General features: G+C 39.4%; 1 protein-coding gene across 1 annotated transcript in view; it reads left to right on the forward strand.

Annotated features, from left to right (window-relative positions):
- Positions 1-21,087, forward strand: part of LOC311439595 (uncharacterized protein) — a gene marked incomplete at its 3' end in the record, with an annotated part of 72,496 nt that overhangs the window by 31,884 nt on the left and 19,525 nt on the right. Inside the window, exons 2-6 of the mRNA XM_084525488.1 lie at positions 6,724-6,903; positions 8,289-8,380; positions 10,096-10,190; positions 13,098-13,205; positions 20,856-20,952. Coding sequence (XP_084381614.1) covers positions 6,891-6,903; positions 8,289-8,380; positions 10,096-10,190; positions 13,098-13,205; positions 20,856-20,952 — 405 coding nt within the window. The 5' untranslated portion in view covers positions 6,724-6,890. The remainder of the gene's footprint in view (positions 1-6,723; positions 6,904-8,288; positions 8,381-10,095; positions 10,191-13,097; positions 13,206-20,855; positions 20,953-21,087) is intronic.

The raw sequence follows: 21,087 nt of genomic DNA on the forward strand, positions 1-21,087 counted from the left end.
AGGAAGGAAAACTGTTTTAAAAATAAACTGCAAGATAAGATTTTATTATTTTTTTTTTCCGCCTCAGGTATTTTAACATATAAACTCCAGCATGTTACTTCAGAGGTACTGATGGCCTGGCATTCTGGTCTAGTCAGAATGATTTTCCACTCCTGACCTGACATCTGTAATTTCCAGTTATTTTTATTTCTAAGCTGCTGAGAAAAGAAGGCCCAGAATGAACCAAGCTCTTCTCTCTGCTCAGAAAAGCAGGGCTGGGAGCAGGGAGAGTACTGAAACCTCTGCCTGATGATCTCCTTGCAAAGTCCTGTCCTGTTGGGCCTTGAAATTGGGTCTCCACTACAAAATTGAGGACCTGAAAAGGAATTCAGTTTTGCCCTGTGAACCAGTGTCCCTGCAGCTGTCAGCCCGTTCCCTCTTGCCCATGGGGACAAGGTGTCAGCAGTCGTGGGTAGGCACAGGAGCGGAGCAGAAGCCACAGCAGTGCTGGGAAGTCTGTGAAGATGTCAAGGTAACGCAGAAACACAGCTGTCCCCCTCCTGAGCTAGCAGTGGAGGCGTGAGCAGGGCAGTGTGACAGGTCTGGCTCTGCTCCTTTGTCCACAGCAAGCTGTGAACCCCGGGCCCTGACACCAGGAAGGGGTGTGCCAGTCTCTGTGGCTGCTTGCTTTGCCTGGTGTTTTGCTGCCACTCTCCCACTGGTTTCTGAGTGCTGGAGTTAAATTGGCTTAAAATATTAATACTATTAATATTAATATCTCTCTGATGTTTAAGAAGTAAAGCCTGGGGTTTGTGCAGAACTTTATCCTGTAGCAGAAGCCAGAACCTCATGCGTTTTATGTTTTTGGTCTCTTCTCTTGCGTGTCTTAATTTTCCTCAATTTCTGTGGTATGAAGAGGAAACCCCACACACCTAGAGTGTCAGTGAGTCATCTTACTGCAGTTTACCCTGTTTAGAAATGGGTGTTAACTGCATCTTTAGATCAGCTATCCAAAATAGTCAACAGTAAGAATTGTTTCAGTTTTCCTCTACTTTGTGCATGTGGGCTGATTGTTAAATAACACAGTAAAAATGACTATGTCTGTATAAAATTCAATTTCACTGTGAAAGATGAATTGTTCATGTAAATGATTGTAGAACTGTATTGAGCACCTTTGATTCAAAGTACCATGCATGGATGCTTGAAATATGATCAGTAATTAATTCACCGATAGAGAAAGTGGAGGATTTCGGTATTACTGGTTAGTGTTCTGGAAAAGATGTTCAGAAGCTGAAGCTTAACTGTCTGTGATTTTTTTTTCTTTTAACTTTTAAAGAGATTGTCTCTAAACCTTGCTTCTGAAATAGACAAAATGGTTTCAGTGAATTAAGGTGGACCTTATTTTTCTTTAGATAAGAAATAAACACAATCTGGCTTCCTCCTCGCTGTTGCATTTCCTCCTCGTTGTAGTATGTATGTTAATCTTGCTTTTCTGTGAGATATTTCTACAGTTTGTGTAATTTACTTCTATGTAGTTTTGCCAAGGAGGTGTTCAGAAATCAGAAGCCTGTTCTGAATCATACTGTGACAGGGCCTACACGTTGAAATTTTGAACACAATGAATACAATGTTTGTGTTCTCTGCCACTTTATTTTTGTTATATTTTAGGATACATTTAGGATTTATATTTTAGGATACTTCAGGCATGTGCAAGATTTACACATTTATGTTTTAATAGAAGCTGAAATCCTTTGCAGTCTCCTAACTCTACCACTGAGGTTTTACCCTGGACATAATTTGTACTGAATATTCTTTTTAAGTCACAAACATTAACAGCGGTGGCAATAGTTTACAAACTGTCCTGGCTACATGGGGCTAAAGAGCCATGAGAGGTGTGTTCTCAGTAGAGAACCACAGGATGTTTTGCTCTGTAGAACAGAAAGAAAACATTTCAGGAAGCGATACAGAGTCTGTATTCAGTTTTCAGGTGAAGGACATGGAGGGAGACTGTGCTGAATGTTAGGGAAGAAACTATTTGTTTAAATATTTCTTGGAACAAATCTTTCACAGCTCAATAGTTGAGAAGGACAAGTAATCGGTAGATTTTGATTCAGAAGCTTTGAGCTTTTCTGTAGGGCAAGGTGATGAATATTGTCCTGTAACTGAGTGGCTAAGATGATAATACGTCTCCTTTGCTCTGCTTGAGCTATCCAGGGCAGCCTAAATACATCAACAGCTTCTAACATGCAAATTTTTAATATATATTTTTAAGTTAACCATCTTTCGAAGTGCTGGTCCTCTGTGACACCAGATATGTGGAGCCAGCAGCTGGCCATGGAAGGACTGTAACACAGAAGTCTTGGATGCCCACGTTTTAAGCAGAGCACTGAAAAGGAAGAGCTCTATGAAAACAGTTTGAGAGCTGTAGAAAAATGCCTTACCAAAAGGTATCACAGGGCTGTACTGAAAGGGTGGAGAGGTGGTCTGATTCCTGTGCCTCAGTCTTCATAGCAGGAAATAATAAGCATAAAGACGGTTTACTCCTATGGATGACGGTGCAAAAAGAATTACTGACTGAGTGCTGAAGTCAAGCTGAAATAAGAAATTAGGGAAAGGTGTTGGAATATGTTACAGCAGGGGAGCTGCCCTCAGCCCTGGGCCAGAGCTGCAGTTGGAGGGGTGGTTGCTCTGCCAGCCAGAGCACAAACAGTGCTTGCCACCGGGCATCTATGGGACGGCTGCACGAGCATTGTCCTCTGAGCTGAGAAAGCTGTGCCTCCACGCTGCCCGCAGGGTGTGACTGCACTTCAGCCAGAAACAAGAGGGCTGCTCTCATCAGTTGGCAGTCATAGGTCAGCTGGAAACGGGGCTGTAATTCACCGCAATAAAGTTGCGTGGACCAGCTAAGAAAGAAGGGCACAATTAGGTGAAATCTCATCTCATTGGATTGTATTCTGCTATTTAAGACTTCGAGCAATCTTACACTGTATGGATAAAACTAAGCTCTTTTTTTGCCCTGCATTAATATAAAATCACAAATACGCTGGAGCTGAGCATTAGGTTATTTAATTTAGCCGTGCTGTAAAGCCATCACTGCTGGACTTATAGAAATGGCAAGTCTCTGATATTTTGTCAGTTTTTATTAACAAATACCTGAATGGAAATTAGTGATCAATCTTAGTAAAAGAACTGATTATGTAATTCATATCAAGGCAGTTTTAATAAAATACCTAATCCTTAAATGTGCATAATTAGATTTATACATTCATATCACTGCAATTAGAAGATGGTATTTAAAGGGCACACTTCTTGTTTCACATGCTTTTAATCACTCTGCTCAAATTTTGAAATTGCACAGTTAAGGTAAACATGCTTGTTTTTTTTTTTTTTTCCCTAGGCATGTCATGTTTTTTCTTCTGGAATGAAATTTATATATTTATTTTGGCTTGTGTTAATCTGTAAAAGAGAGAAATAAATAAAGAGCTAATCCCATTCAGCAGTGGGAACTTTCAAACCTTTAAAAGAGTGGGGAGATAAACAATTTTTTTCCAACTGTTGAAATATTCTGGCAACACCAATGCTCTGAATACAGCTTAATCTTCCTCCCTTCCCAGCTGTCTGCCTTTGCTCCCTAAAGCAAAGACCTCATTACAGTCTCTGAAGAATAAAGTTCATGGACTATGGATTGCCTCGTCAGCTTCTGACCCTGCAGTCTTCTCCCTCCTCTTTGGTCAAATCTGCAAAAATGCTTCTGTGAAAGGCAGTTGTAAAGTCAAAGGGGTTGCTTCTGAAATCAGAGAGAAGCACGCCTGTGATTTTTGCAAAACCCAAGTCTTGCAGTGGAAGATGCAATTGCAAGCTGTCTAAAGCAGGGTGAGCTGCACATCCACCTGCGTGGTGCGAGTATCACGGCAGCCTTGGCTTGGCTTTGGGGCACAAACTCTCAGTTCTGTAGGAAGGTTCCTCTGAGCAGGCAGCTGCTTCCACCTGCTTCTGTCTTCTGCAAGAAGGCTGAATCCTCCCGCTGCCCTGGCTGTGTTATGCTTCCCTCTGCCTCCCTAAAACACTGATTTTTTCCTAAAGATGCCATTTAGCCTGCACTGTGTGTCTTCCTGCAGGAGAGCATCTGGTAACGATTTGGTGCAAGTTTGTTATTTTGCACGCCAAGTAGCCTGAGTTGGTAGATGTGCCTTGTAAGGCTGCGGCGTCAGAGCCCTGAGCTTCTTTAGACATTTTAAAAAGACCGGGGGGTGGAAAGTTAAACTAGTGACTGGAAGGAGATTAATAATTCAGAACATTGAAATGAAAGATGAATATCAGACAGGCAATAAGTTAATGCTCGCGTTCTGCTGACCATGCACGTTTCGGTATGAAATGCTTTCTCATCAGCTGGCAAAAATGCTAATGGCTGTAGTACCCCTGCGGTATGGCTGCCCTCCTTAAGGAACCACTAAGAATAGGTTTATCTGTCTTTTTAGGAGCATATATAAAATGGTATTTGCTTTGCCTATGACAGTAGAAATGAATTGAATATATGTATTTTTTTTTCATTCTGGTCCTCTCTTCTGATCTCCACAGTTAACCTCTGGTTTCATGTGTTTAAAAATATATTGACTTTTTTTTCCCTGTTTCCCTCTTGTCCTTTTTTCCTTTCTCTTCTTTCAGTTCAAATTTACTTAGTTTGTCTTCTTTTTTTCCCCCTCCTTTTTTCCCTTTTATTTTATTCATTTATTTTCCTCTCTTTCTTTTTTTTCTTTCTTCTTTTGATTTGATTCCTTTTTTCCTCTCTAGCAGGTGGTGTGCAGTCTTTGGCCAGGTGGGGAGCAGGTAGTCTGTTGTGGAGACACTGAAAGGCCCCTCTGCATCCAAGTGCATCTGTACCGCGCGTGAAGGCCAGCCAGGTACTACAACCCATGGCTGATGGACAGAGCAGAGGTGGCTGCTTGGCTGCTGCTGGTTAGCCAGGTGCTGCAGAGGGCTGAGGGGTTGCAACCGGCTTAAAGTTACCCTGTAGTCCCTAGCTCAGAGCTGTGCTTTCAGATGGTGCTAGGAATAATGATTTTTCTGTTTTGATCCTGAGTGCACCTGGAACAATGCAGGTCAGCTTTTCCCACCCGTGACCTGCAGCTAAGTTCGTAAACTCTCTGGTTAAAATTATCCAGCAGATTTGGTTTTGGCTGACTGTGTGCATCTGTGTGAGTGAAGCTAGAGAGAGAGAGAGAGACGGTGATTCAGGAGGAAAGAAGCCTGTCTATTGTCACACGGTTCTGGAGTCACATTTTCCTCTTTTGCAATCTCATTTTGCTGCTGTGTACCAAGTTCTTCTTGCCAAACAAAAGGCAGCTGCAGGGAAGTGAGAAAACAAGTCTAGGGAAAACTGGTGCTGCTCTTGGAAACATATCATCTGCTTAACTGTACTGTTTGTTGCTATGGGGCCGCAGATAAAACTGCCCTATAGCAGCTCTTCAGTGCTCCTGCAACCCCAGCCTTGCCCCAAACCCTGATAAGAATTGGGGTAATGCACATTTCCCTGCCAGGTGGGAAGGGAGCACTGAGAATGTTGATGAAAAGGGAAGAGCTCTGCTTGATTCATTCCCACATACATTGCCTAAACCATTGCCTAAAGCAGAGACTGGAATCTGTGATGCTTTGATGCTTTTTGCATATTGGCTCATCAAAAAGGAAGGGCCAGGACTTGAGACTTTGGGACACTTGGTTACAAAACTCCTTTGGCCAAAGTGTACATGGAGGTGGGAGCAGCAGGGGAGAAGATGTGGTCCAAACTGCAGCTTACAGGAGCCTGATGGAATTGTAATCTTCAGAAGACATGTTGGTTGTCACTCCTTGAAGAGCACGGGGATGAGTTACTTCCTACCAGACTGAGTGGTTGTGACGCTTCTTCTGTAACTTGGTCCCTTTCCCTTACAAACAGTGATAGCAGATGTAATAATTGACTAAGCACCAATGTTAGCTTTATTTCGAGTATAATGTCACTGCACACACTGACAGCATGCTTAGTTTATCGTACATACTCAGTTTTGAATGTGATATTCTGAAGTACTGACATCAAACGTGTATCCAAAGTCAATATTTGTATAATGTCCCAATGCCATTCTGCTGAAATGGTGCTGGTTATGTAGGTGCTTTGGATGTGAACAGCTTAAAATCACCAGCTAGAGCGTGAGGTAGAGAATTGCAATTGAAAATTAAATATGCTGTTAGAGATGTTACATTTCATAGAAATGGGACTGTTCCAACACCTCTATTATATTTTGTAAGTCTGAAATAAAATGAAAAAGAAAGATCAATAGTGTGTTACTGGTATCTCCAGTATCGCATTGCATAAATTGCCTTTCTTGACCTAGGCAACATATGATGAGTCTGATAGGAAGAAGTAGAATGAATTTGATGCGCCTAATTCAAATCATAATGAACTTCATTCTACATTACGGTGAAATGAAAAGTTTGATAGATTTGGTAACCCTCTATTTACAGAAGGTTTCCAGAGTGTAACAAGCAGAGCACAGCATCAGAAACACAAACACCTGAACTAGAAATTGGTTCCTACACTAGTGAGAAACAACTGCACGTTTTTGAGCCAGTAAAGCTAGCAAGGAATTAACATTTGTGCCTTTACTTACTTGTAGCTGCTGACAATACGGTTGGCTAATTTATTCCTACAGATTTTTGTTACAGGGAAGCATCTTTTGAATGTAGTTCTACCTAGCTCTACTTTTGCTGCAGGTGGGTGGAAGCCTTTTGTTCTTTCTCACCATTGATTGTGAGTGATTATCACCACTTTAGAGGAGTGCCAGAATGCAAGAAGGGGGGTTACCAGTCAGTCATCACAAGTCAAATTCATTTCTTTGTAAAGAAGAGGAACCGTTTCAAGTAAAGACTTTGATGCCAAAATGGAAGTAACAGGTAAAAGTGTTCATGCAATTTACTCAAATAATGGGGTAATAACTTGCAAGTTATTCAACAGTTTTCTGACATTTTCATTTACTTCATGTACCTTTCTTGGCAAAGCATTTAGGAAGACATTTAATGAGAAGTATGCAAGTGGTCCTCCTAGGTTCAACAGGAAATTGTCCCTTAGGAACAGCAAATCCTAAACACATTGTTAAATGTAGGGACATATTGGTACTAGTTACACATGATGAATTATGCAGTCTTCATTTTATTCAGTAGTGCAGTTGGAGAAATTGTCTGCAAGTTTTCAAATATTCCATGAGCAGGGCTGTGCAAATTATTCTAGAGAAGCTGCTACTGGGTGACGTGAAACAGATATGTTTCTGCTGCAATGGCAAAACGTAAATCCCAGGGAAAGAGGAAAGGGACCTTTTTTGACTGAATAAAACATTTTATTCAACACTAAATATATATTTTTAAAAGTTGGATTTGTTAATGCTGATCCCAGAATACCATTTCAAATTAAAAATCATAATGCTTCACTTAGAAAATGTCAAAATACATTTTTGTATGATATGCCTATTGCACATGATGCAAATTTGCAAAGGTTTTGGTTTCCCCAAACTGCTTTCCAGAGAGAATGAGCTATTTATATGAGAGAAGAACTTCTTTCCTCCCATCAGCATTTCTTCCACAGTTTGCTATATATTGCAAATACCTAGCAAATGTTACACACAGTCTTTGCTTCCTATCCATAGTTACATAAACACAGCTTTTCTATAAGGAGGCTGTACAGGATTGGCACCTGAACTCTGGTCATACATGCTTATAGTAGTATGCGACTCGTGCTGTATTTTTTCTTTCCCTAAATTGAAGACTATTTAAAGGAGGCTAAAGGTTTCAAGTCAGGTAGCCTAATTTTTACCTCTTTTTTTTCTTTTTTTTTTTTTTTCACCTCCCGTTTCATATTGTCTGGCCACAGAAATGATTACCAGGAAAACTACTGGACAAAGGAATTTAGACAACTATTAGACAACATGAATCTGGTGATACAGGGTCTTTATCTTCACATCACAGACAGAGTAGCTAAAACACAAATAGTGAAAAGACTTGCTGCTGAAACCATCAGAAGCTGCTTGTCCAGGCTTCTGGCTGTTTCCCCCACATAGGGTTATACCTGGGCTTGATGTGACAGGCTGGCAAAATACAGTTGGTTCTCTAACTTTGCCTGTGCCTATTTCTCAGCTTTTACCAGAGGGCAGCATATGGCCTTCTGAGCTATAAATGCTTCAGGCTGTTCCATTTAGGATATTACAGCGATCATATTTTTTGATTGTGGAACCATGGCAATATATTGAAATCACACGTGTGCTTTGTCTTTCCTTACAACCGTCTAGGTTCAGGACACCTAGAGACAAATGATGTGGAAAAAGGCCTCTGTGTCCCTCCTGGCATTGACCATACAAGTAGAAAGATACCTAGACAAAAGGTAAGAAAAGTCTCTCTTAATTTTTTAACTTCACTGATGTGAAGCCTAATGAGGTGATTTTAATTTATTTGGCTACCAGCAACAGTATTTAAATGAAGCACATAATTTGTTAAATACTAACAAATATGCTTCAGGCTGTAAAACTAATGCAATTTTTTGCTTCACTGGTAGCCTTGGAGGCGTTTGATTTCCCCTTGCCCAAACTTCAACTTCATCTGTAAGCAGGCCATACCAGCAGATTTGATCAAGCTTTTTTTGTCACATTTTAAATTATGGCATTTTAATTTCTTCTTAAGCCTATTGGACCCTTCCTTGAGCCTCTTCCAAAGCCCTTGCTGCCTGTCCATCTGCCACTTCAAACACGTGTGTCTGTTCAGTAACTCTGAGTGAGCCGTGCTCCTTGCTTGGCTCTTGTTTCGTTGAACATGCCACTTGAATATACTTCGGCTGCTCACTTTGTTTCTCACGTTGCATTCTGCTCAGGCAGTGGAGGAGTTCCTGAGAACTGAACACTGAAACCTCATCAAATCATTCTGTCAAACAGAGACTTTAGGACCTTAGCACAGTTTTCACGGCGAATACTTGTATATAGCCTGCATCTAAATTTTTTTTCATCTTTTCTTGTCCTTGACCCTGTAATCTGTGATATGTAGAGCAGGCAGCATAGAGTGCTCTTGGAGCACTGCAAAGCTAAATGCTCAGTGTTACACTTGCTACCTAGCCCACAGAAGAATATGAAATATTTGAAGACATAATGGGTTCTATGTATTATTTATTATTTAAGAGTATTTTGTGAAGGTTGTGTGGCTATTTTGGGGGAAGGAGGAAAGGCAGTATTGTTTGATTATTTTCCAGACAGAATGATGTATGAAGCTTCAGAGAGCTGTTTTAACCATCTGATACACATAAAACTGGACTAAGAGGCAGTTTGAATGATAGATTTTTTTTTGGTGAGAGTTCTCCTTTTGATACAAAGCCGCATAAATATTGGGGCCTTTTATAATGACTGTAGTTGCAGAGATTTTGATGGACATTCTTAATACATCAAAGCAAATTGCTATTATAGGGAAAAACGAAATGCTTGCCAGCTATAGAAAGCTGAAATGAATGTGCATTTGTGGAGATACTGAGAATGGTTGTAAGGAAGCAAGGCCGGTGTTCAAAGACCAAAGAAATGTAGATTGTAATAACAGCGTTGAGTAAAAAATAAGAAGGTAACACTCCAAAATTTCAAGTAATATACAGAGCTAATATAATGCTCTTGCAGGAAGATTTTGCCAGGGAAAATGGAAAATATTCTTATTCCAGGTAGGGTGAGGAGAAACATTATTTGAATCACAAATCTTCTGGAAGAGCACTTATGTTCTCTGTCAGATATATGCAAATTAAACAGTATTTGAAATCTTTTCACTGGATTCTGCTGGATAGAACATGTCTCAAGGGCAATCCAAGGGAAGGGAACATTTGATAAACACACATGGCTCCAGGCAGAGCTCCGTGCATCCCCACAGAGCCATGATGCCAGTGAGCTTTCTGCTGTGCCACACTTTTTTTTTCCCCTCCTTCTTTAGGCTCCGAATCAAATCCATTTAAAATCAGTGGGGTACTTTCTTTAGACTTCAAAGAGCTTTGGTGGTGGAAGTGCAGGTCAGGAAGTACTGATCTGAGCTGCATTTCTTTTTATTTTCCTTTTCCCTTATTTGCTCTAATTTCAGAAGGGAACATGCTATGTTCTGTCCGCTCTCAAGCAGTCGTGGGCCATGAGCCACCAGAGCCTGACACCGTGTCATTGGGCTTTCAGAATAGGAAGGTACACAATTTTTCTTCTGTTCTCCTGGCTCCCTCCCACCAGATGTTCTTTTCCTTTCTCATTACATGGTGCAGAGGAAGAAAGTACCTGGCATCTTAATACTATTAGTTTTATGATGATCTGGTCTTCAGCTGTGAGATGAACATCAGATGCTTACATGGTTTCTCTACCCACACACTGAGCATTTGTGTGTATGTAAATTGGTACTATAGTATTGCTGCTACAAAATTATTCAGAATTTAAAGGCAACTATGAATGGGTATATATGTGACAGAGGCACAAACAGATGATGTCCTCATGCTGCTAAAGGAATAGCTGCTATTGCGTAGCTTCCTTTTGCATCTGGTGGAAGGACAAAAGACTTCTTGGAATGCTGTTGCTGAAAACTGGATCAAATTTTGAGGCAAAATAATTCACTTAAACTTCTTTCCTCTGCATGCAGAAAGGGTGCATTTCCAGGCAGGCCCAGAGAGGGTTATGGCCATTTGAAACCCAGGGGCAAAATATTCCATCCACTTCCCTCCCTGCTATTCTCCTTCCCAGTGTCCTGCTTCGTGCCTTTTTCCCTCCCCTCCTTTCCCTTAATTTTCTGATAACTGAGCACAGAAAACCTTTTAACAGTGTATGCACCTGTCAGGGCAGGCTGAAGGAAAGAGATGCTGGAGTAGCTGTGACTTCGGGGTCAGATTCTCTAATCAGGGAGAATACAAGGCATAGCCAACCTCTTCCAAAGAGTATAATAGGCAGGTTGGACTTTTCTCATGGAAATTAGCAAAAGTGCTCTTCTAGAAAGAGTAGTCTTCCAGCAAAATCTCTATTTTTCCAACTTGCAGTGTTTGCATTTGTGATGATCTTCCCATAGCAAAGAAATTCTGCTTCCGGCAACATTTCACAGAATAAAATTCTTGTAATCCTCTTCTCTGGAAGACTGGAGGAAATATGCTCTGTAATGAAACATTTTCTGAAGACAGAGCCTCAAACACTCTTCACAAAAGAAGAATGATTCCTAACTGACACCACAATGTGCATTTTGCAAAGCATGTTTACAATTAGTAGTTAAATCTATTAGTGAGATCACTGACATGACTGAAAACATAACTTTCCCTCCCATCCTTTCCCCAGAATAAAAGGATCAAAAGCCTATATAGTGTATAGAAACTATGTAAAGCCTCCAATATGTCGTACAGCAGATGTGGTCCTGTCAGATGTGAAATTGAAAGAGGGTACCCCAGGAAAGTTTCATGTTAATTATTTAAAAAAATCATTGCTTGTGCATGATCTTTGCTGCTTCTGTCTACTCTTTATGCTGTCTCCGAATATTTGAGCTCTTGGCACCAGTCAGATGAGAGCTGGGGGTTCCTGTAGAGACCAGCACGAGCCCTGACAGCCCCTGAGGGTGCCCAGGCAGACACTGTGTTGTGAGAGAGTGCTGCTGATCTCCTCAGCTGTGTTCCTTTACACGGTAAATCTGATCAATCTATGATCTGTACTGCATTTACGTATGCAAGAAGACCAACCAGGAGACATGCTCATGTGTGATTATGTGATATTTTTTTATTAACCGTGACCTTTCAGAATGGATTTATACATTCTGCCAAAGGAGAAAAGAGAAGAAATGTGAGTGTAGTGTTTAGATGAACAGTGAAAGAAGCTGAACTCGAAAGAAAAACACATAGTTTTTGCTATTAAGTGTTCTGGGAGTTTACCCAACAGATAGCTGATTACTTGGTAACTCTAGGATGTTACAGGTTTCCATGGTGGCAGACTATCAAGAAAAAATGTGAACTGGTATTTTCCACCCCTGCAGTTCAGTAGCTTCTTGAAATAGAAGAGTGTGCTCATGAATTCCATCTTGAGCTGGAGGCTGGGAAAGTTGGAAAATTTTCCCAAGTGACTTGCTGTTTGTGTCCAGAGATTTGGAAGGGCGAGAGGATGGAGTAGTGCTGCCATGTCAGTTTTGTGCCAAAGGAGTTTCATACTGAGTACAGATCTACCAGGAGCACAGCATTTTTGTGTACCAAGCTCTTTGAACTTGTACCTATATTCATCGTGATTGCTCCCTTAGGTCTCTAATGACTGAGACTCTGGAGACACTAGCAAGAACAATATTTGTACAACACAGCCATCTAAACCTGAAAACTGGTCACTAGGAAAGAGGATACTGGACAAATACCACAAAGACACATGCGTATAGTATTTTGTGTGTGTGTGTGAGCAGTGACCAATATTTTCAGATAATGATGTATTGAAATCTCATGGGAGAAAACAACAAAGTCGTTGATTAATCATGCAACAGCAGGGAACAAAGCAAGTATACAGAATCCCTAGGTATATTTGAATTTCATAAACAGGATTATATTCTTCTATGCAACTCTAATTCAAAGCTTTTGAAGCATCCATATTAGAAGACACTGGCCTGGAGTAATAATGTGATTGATAAGATGAAAGAAAACTTTGAAAGAATCGGTATTCTCTGTGCTCAAATAGAAAAGGTGCATTAGCGTTCTCAATAGGATTACAAGCTAGAAACAGGCACAAAAGGCATGAGGGCCTTATTCTACTTCTACTGTGTTTGGTGTTCATAATTACACCTGCTCAGGGCAGGTTCAAACAAGGTACTCCTTTGCCATCGCGTTTTACTCCCCTGCTGAGAGTCAGTGTTTTAAATTAAAACCCAAAGAAAGCATATAAAGCCAGGGGGCTATGAGGAGAAACAAACACAGTGTGGTTTTGACCTAATGCAAATGAAATATTCTAATTCAGAGTCTGAATCTATAACCACAGTCAGATTGAACTTGACTAGAGGGAGTCCTCAGCTGTTAAGTATATAAAGCTGTTTGTTAAAGGCCACGTTCTGCCATGCTTCCTTAGCAATTCCAGTGCAGCTGCCTCTGTTGTCATTCCCAGAAAAGAGTGCTGGTATAGCTGCATCGTTCTTGTTCCTGGAATGCTCAGAGAGTTCAGAAGAAGAAAATCTACGCAGAGTTACGGAAAAGAAGTCCCAGCCTCTGTCAGGTAATATCTGAAATGAGTGTTGAAGCCAGAAGCACACCCATTCCCTAGAATCTCCGTCTTGTTAATTTGGTTTAATGTAATGGCAGCTGGCCTCACTAGCATGTGCATAGCCAGCCCTCTGTGAACGCCAACTTGCACCGCACATCTGACATCATTTGGGGAATAAAACATTGAAAGAATGACACTGTCATTAGTTTGGAAGCAGAATTCTGCTTTCAAACTATATGCGTTCATATATATGATTGTGTTTGTGAACTCTGTGTTCGTATATATACACATCTATTCCATTTGGATTACCTTTTACTGCATACTTTTAAATATTTGTCAATAGGTGGTTTAGGATGTGGGTATGACACAATGATCAAGGAATGTAGCATGCTGAATTTAAATAGGAACTTCTGCATGAAAGTAAACAAAATGATACATCTTTCATTTGAATTTTCACTGTTGATTCTGTAAAGGCAGGAATAACAGCGCAGCGTAAGAAGCTTTAATAACAATGAAGACCTGCTTTTTTCTCTGGCCAATGGAGTCTGTTATCTTGTAAGTACATTCCCTTGTTTTGGCCTTCCCTATTCCCCTTTAGATTTGTGTCACTGTTGGGACGAGACCCAAAATGCTATGGAGATTAATTGACCAAACTTCTTTATCTATTTTCTTCAAAGAACCATCATGTAAAAATGTTTTTACCTTTGTCAGCTGTCTTCCCAAACAATATAATCCATTTATTTTCATTCTCTTAGCTGATTTAGGCTGTTACATACGTTAAGCCTTTCAGTAAATCAACTTAAAAATTTAATACTTTGCAGTTGAAAGATCTTATTTTTATTTTAATGTCAACATGTCTAGCTTACACAAACCTTCTAAATGATTAGCAGCATATCTTAACAAGCCTGTTGAACAGGAAAAAAAATCATGGAGTTCTCAGCTGTTTTCGGCGATGAAACAAGGGCTGTGAAAGATTTAAAACAAAAGGATTACCTAATTATCTGTATGCATATGAAATTGTATCATCAGGTTTGCAGACGAGGCAAACAAAACTGCCATTTTCTGCTTATGTGGAATTATGTGGGTATTGCAATTTACCTTTTATTTTAGCAGGGGCTGAATTAGAGCCATCTGCAGTTCTACTATATAAGCGTGAGAGAGATTGCGAGAGCTCTATTTTCATATCTCTTTTATATAATAATACAATTCTATGATAGAAAAAACAGAAAAAGGAAAGACTCTGAGAGAAAAGAGAAAGTTGTTTGGGGAATTCGGATAACAATTTGATAAGCAATCTTAAATTCTGGATTTTCAGTAGTAGATAGAACTGCCTGGAAAGTTGGAAAAGCCATCTGAGCTGAGGCTTTTGTTCAAAAGGTCTGAGATGAAAGCAAACTGTGTGAGTAGGTATCCGCAATAGGGGAGGAAATGGAAGGACCGGTTATCTCAGCTAGAGAAAAGATTATGCACCAGCATTGATTAGTTCCCTAAAGAAGCCCTGCTTTTTATTTTTTTTTTAACTTGCACTGTGTATTTAAATGAGTAAAGGAGCATGAATGAAGTTACGTTTTGTATTTGTGTGTGTGTACGTTAAGTGCAGTTGTAGCATTAATTAAGCCTGATGGTTTAATTTTAATTTCCGGAGGTCTTGGCATTTAGTATTTGAGAAAGAGAATACAATTCTGAGTATAAGAATAAGATGGCTCTCATGAAAATAGCTTTTTGAAACAAGTTTATTTTTAGATCTTTTTGCTCTAATGACAAAAAGAAGAAATTTTATTTGCTTATAAGACATAAAGAGGAAATCCCCCACAGCAGAGGTATCAGCTATTACAAAATGGCCTGATGACAGAGCCCAGAACACAGTGTTCAGCCACTGCCTTATTCCTCCCCCAGACAGAGTGGGGATTACATCCTGCAAACGGGTCTTGCTTTGAGAGAGTGTATCCAGTCCTGTATCTTCCTAGCAACGCAGAGATATTTATGGGTGTATAACTGCGTATTCCTTGAGGCTGGGAAGGGATGTATTACTCCAATTGAAATCTAATGATTTTATTTGTATATCTAAAGCCCAGCAATTATTTGGTGTGCATAAATCAGCCTAGACTCACAGTCTGAGAGAGGAAGGATAGGGATGGCATGGTGAAGGTAACTACAAGCCATTTCTGTATCCTCCTGGGTCTTTGGCACGTGGTGAAACCTACATGGCTGAAGAGGTCTACTAAGGAGACCTTAAGCACTTGAGCCAGTGGACTAGCACAGCTTCCTGCTCAGGCCCTAAAGCAGCAGCCTAGGGCTGCTCCTCAACAGCCCTGCTCTGGTGGAGAGGGGTGATAAGGCTCAGGCTACCCCCTACATACTACCCCAGGCTTAATCAAAGCTCTCCTGAAGCTGTTACGTGATGGAAAAGTGTTGTTATGAAACAGTGATCCCATTTGAGGTTTAAATCTAGAGGTAACTTTCTCACACAGATGCTTTGTTTTCCTACCCAGAAGAAATGACAGACAGAAGGGATTAATGTCCTCTTTACCATACAACTGGTTCTCACAGCAACAGGCAGCATAACTACAACATGATGGTACCATTTCTCAAGACCAATCTGAGGGATAGAATGGTAAAGCAAAATATAAAACCGCATAATCAAAGGTATTGGTAGAAGCTAGCAGCATTCATGGGTATGCTTTCTTCTGTTTAGGATGTGATAAAACTGATTTTAGGACAGGAAGGTGCTCACATGGAACAAACATGCACAGTTTTTCTTCCTCCTGTTGTTTAGCTTTCTATTCAAGATGATCTCAAACAACATGCCTGCCAAAATTTATTCAAGAATGTAAGGACTTACCATGATGTGCACTTAGATTAACTGGAAATGATTCAGAAGAGAAAACGTCGCAGCACATCCCTGTGTGTGATGAGCTGTTTGTCATTTTCTGTTTTAATGCAGATGCTAGCAGAGTACAGACCTGGAGATAAGTGTTTTAAATAGAGCACCCAATAGGTCTGAACCAAAGAGATTCATAAATATTCAGACAAACTCTGCTTCCCTTGAAGCCTGTGGTTAAATCTGCCAAGCCCTGTAGCTTCAACAGAACTGTACAATTGAGATCAGTACAAACCTTGTGACTATAAGTTTTCACATCAGTTATTGCCACTTAGTAAAATGTGCCAATTCTTAAAGGACTATTTTAATAATAAATGCATAATAATATGCGAAGACAACACAGCTGGATTGGGGGGTTATTTAGCCTATAGTTAGGTAGGCCAAAGGAAGGAAAAACTAGAGGCTTGAGAGAGAAAGGGCATGAGGAATAGAGGACACACCAGGACTGCAGAAAAATGAACGAGAATTTGGTCTCCTTATCTTAGGTGGGTAAAGCAAGAACTGATATCCTTAAGTTGGAGCAAACATGATTTGTATTAGCTGTTAGGAAGACTTTTCAAAGTGCAAATTTCTAAAGCATCTAAAATCCACAACTGTTTCATCTCCACCCCAGAGAGAGGACAGTGGGGAGAAATGCCTGCCAAGAGCAATCTCTGTGTTTACATGATCTCCTTGTCTATTGTTCTCCCACCATGGGGTTTTCCTTGGAACAAAGCAATATGAATCACCAAGTGAATATTCAATTAGAATAAAGAGGTTCACCCAGTCTCTAATTCATCAGTGATCTGTATTTATACCCCTGCTATTATTTAGTTTACTCACTGAAAGAGCTACACCATTATTTTCTGTTGCTCTATAAATATAGATGAGAAACAGTTTTGTTGATACATGTAAATAGGTAAGCAGCAGAAGAAATTGAACTTGGAGCACATTGCTCTATCTAACAGCTAAATCGGACTCTTTAAATGAAATATGACTGAACTGATGCTGCTTCTTGCTGTTTTTTTTCTGGAAATGTGCAAAAATAGAAGTGAAAAAAAAAAGAGAGAAAATAGATTAAGTATTCAGCTTTGAGAACTGTTTCCAGTATTTGAGCTCAAATTCTCTTAAAGTACAGAGTACTGAGGCTGTGTCTGTGGATTTCTTCAGCTTTAGTAGTAAATGATCTCTTGATGTGCCAGTCTAGACAAGAACTTGTAGTTTGTAATGTTAACATAAGCTTTCATCTTGCAATGAATTGCATGTGCTGTGCTTCACTCAGATGCAAACACCACCTGGGCATTTGCAGGTGGTAGATTTCAGGCCAGATCAGAACAGTATATTTTTTATTAGTATATTTTGGTAGGGATAATCAAACGGGAAGATTCTTAAGTCTTAATTCTGTAATGTTTTAGGACCGTCAGATGTGGAAGCGTTCCCCAAGCTGAGTAAAAAAACAGACTGTAGAGTCTATTCCAAAAATCTAGCAAATCAGAAATACTAACAGTTCCTATCAAAAGCATTTTATTCTTAATATACTGATGCATAGAACTCTTTAGATTAGATTGACTTCAGTATTTTTAGAAAATAATTTTAAAAAAGCTTTTTTTTTTCTGACAAAATTTGCAAACAAATCTATACATTGAGAACACAGAAGAGTTAATGGAAAGGAAACATGATGCAGATACTTTGTTTGAAAATCAAGATGTTCTCTTTCTTGGGAAAGGGACCTCTTTTCTGGCTTTTTCTGTTAATGATACTCCAGTTGTTCTTGGCAGCATGTTCATCAGTGGGGGCTCCCAAGGTGACCTGCACAGGCTCCAGAGGTGTGGTGCATTCTTTGTACTCCTCTAGTGTTGTGTCACAGGTAACATGTTAGTACATTTGGAAATCAGACGTGTCTGCATGTAAACCCCAGACTAATCATTTCAGTTAAAATGGGACAGCTTTATTTTCAGGCTTTCTACTGAAGGAGCCTGAATCATTGGTGTTTAGAAGATGTCTAGTTCTTTATTTTTATTTTTTATTTTTTTTTACCCTTAGCTTTTAAAGTTATGCTGCAGGAATTGTTTGCAGTTGAACTTAGTTCCTATATTTGAGGAGTACTATGTTTGCTAATGAAAACTATTTCCAGAAACTTCTGTGAGAAATATTTTCATATGAGCATATGATAGCAGTGTACAGGTACTGATTGTTTCCACAAAACTGTAAGGTCTGACAGTCACAGCTGTTAAGTATTCACTGCTGACAGATCTGTAAAACATTAATGGCTTGCAATCATAACATCTACCTGCATTGGAATTTTGTCTTCTGTACATTATCATAAACCTAAACTCGTGAAAGTTTAACGCTTGTTCTATCATGGAGAGAGCAATGAAGTGAGGATGTTCACATCTGTGATAACAGCTTGACTAGGGTAAGTAAGTTCTGAAAACAGCCTCTGAAGTAACTCATGAAAAATACCAACCAAGAGAAGCCCAATCTAGTAAAATATTCTATTCCTGTGTTCATACCACAAATGTAGCTTTGTTGTCATTCTGCTGTACTATCTTTTTTTTTGCACGTTTACATTGCTCATCATTCTCACCCCTTTGCAGTGTAAAATCTCTCTGACACTGGAAGACTACTTGCAGTTTAACCCATTGTTCAAATCAGTAGGAGAACAAACGCAGCAGGAAATCAGCACAAGAAGCCACAACACTCTAGATTTCATTCCTTTTTGACTGTGGTAACATGTCTAAAATGATTTATGATAGGACAGTACTGTCATCTGTGACATATAGTAATTGTCAGTTCCAGTCCTTTCTTAGGTTCTGAACTCTGGGCCTGTAACTTCTCTTACTGAAGACTTGTAACAGAAGATTTCTCTCAAAGTCATGTGAAACAGGAGGCATTTCCCCCTACCTTGGCCATGCTTGCTAGTTGTGCTGCACTTCCCTGCGCTGTGATGCAGTTCATGCTCACTCTTAAGCAGGGCTAGAAAATACGAGGAATGGGGTCTTGCAGACACTACCATATGGTGCTTTGGTTGCATCAGGGATGTGCTTTTCTCTTTGATTAACCAAGTAGCTGTCTGTGTGTCTGAACTCAGTTTTTCCTGCTGTGATTCTAGGTTCCTTCTGAGGCAAGAAAAGGTATTTTAAGCATTCAGATAGAAGTCATGTGTGGATGGGAACGCATTAATCACTCTGGTTTGGGGATTCTGTGGGTGGGAATATTATTCCTGAGAATTTTAGAAAGAAATAGCTTCAGGAGGCGTCAATGCCTATTTATTTTTATCCTAGTTATGTCTCTTCCAAGTGTTCCTATGCCGTATTGTTTCAGGGTTTATTTGTTTGTTTTGAAGCCTAGATTCTGAATCCTGAAAAAAGATCCATGCTGAGCCTTACACCATATGACTGGACTATCTAAATTCTGATAGACCACTTAGAAGATGAACTGAAGCATTTTTAAAGGTCTTTCTTAAGGGCTTTGGCCTGAGAAATTACAGTGATGTCTATTGAGAGTGAATTACCAAATAGGTATCTTCATTTGATGTACCTTAGAACAGGTGAGGTAGTCTCAGTGCAAACAATCAATCAAATCGGAATTGGTCTTTGTATTTATTGGTCTGCTGATGAGTTTGATGAGGCTGGCTTTCAGTAGCAGCTCAGACCATGGTAGCACTCTCTAAAATTCTGTGCCCATAACTCATGTTTATTAAATGTAATGTGAAATGCACCAAGAAGACACACAAAACTTAATTTTCCTCTTTTATAATAGTAACACTTTATGCAGTTGTAAAACCATGGATTTGATTCTCTTGGCCAGGTTAATATTGACTAGAATATAGAAAAATAAATTATCTATTAAAAACACACACACACACACACAAAAAAAACAAAACCCACAAAAAACAGGCTGACTTTGAAGAAAATTAATCTTCAGATAGATACATAATTTGTGAAAATTATGTACAGCACTTAAGTAGAGGAAAAATACCTAATCCAGAAGAGAACAAAAGCTGTAGAAAATATTTAAAGGTAGAGAGCATTAAAGATGCAGATGGAAACGTTGATAAGGTATGATACAAACCTAACCATAAATGCAAAGTCAGGATCAATCTAGGCAAATAATAAAGGCCATTTCCACATAATTACTTAGGGAGGTCTACTGAAGAGTGGGCACTGCTTAATGCAGAGGCTGCTGGAATGATGGCTCAATCATTTTTCTGCAGCTAAAGTATGTGATTATTTCCTTGTGGAAATGAGGAACAAAAGAAGTGGATTTTCCATTTCTGAATGACTGTAAATATGTCCTTAGACATATTCCAGGCTGCATTTCTAAACACTTCAAAGAAAAATTGGGCTGTTTGGAAGGTTTTAAAAAAACTGAATGCATCCAATTATATTTAACTGAAGTCTGTATGCTTATAAAAAGAGTAAAGGATATGGTCTGAGATTATTATTTATTTTACAGTGGCATCAAGACATTTCTGGCAGATAAAATGGCTATTTCATATAATGAGACAGGACTAGATAAAATATGTCAAGAAGCATGCTGTGAGCATAAGCTTTCAGTTGACAATAGTTGTTGAGAACTTTAAAAAGTCTTTGTGAATGAGTAAAATCAATAGGAAAAAAGACAGAAGGAGTTAAAAAAAACAAACAGACAAAACATCCCAAAACAACTACCTTAAATCTACAGCTGCATAGAAAGGATAAATATTAGCAGATACAAAGGAGTGAGCCTTTAAGGGTAAGGTATTTGAATGGAACAGTTGGATGTAGGATCACTGTGTGCTTTTGATGTTTTTATCCAAGTCTTTGCAAGGAGGATCATGAGAACAATGCAACCCAAGAATCTCAAGCAAAACAGAGCAAAGAATGTGGAGAATCTGTAAACAGAGTGCTTGATCATGTAAGAAATAAGTTGCTTCAGAAGTCCCTTACAGAAAATAAATCTACTTGTTTCCTTGAAACCTTTCTTGTTAAATGCTTTTAAATCTTATGAGAACTTCCAGAACACAAAAGAACAAGTAGGAAGAAACAGATA

Source organism: Aythya ferina (genome assembly GCF_964211825.1).
Source record: "Aythya ferina genome assembly, chromosome: 7".
Taxonomy (NCBI): domain Eukaryota; kingdom Metazoa; phylum Chordata; class Aves; order Anseriformes; family Anatidae; genus Aythya; species Aythya ferina.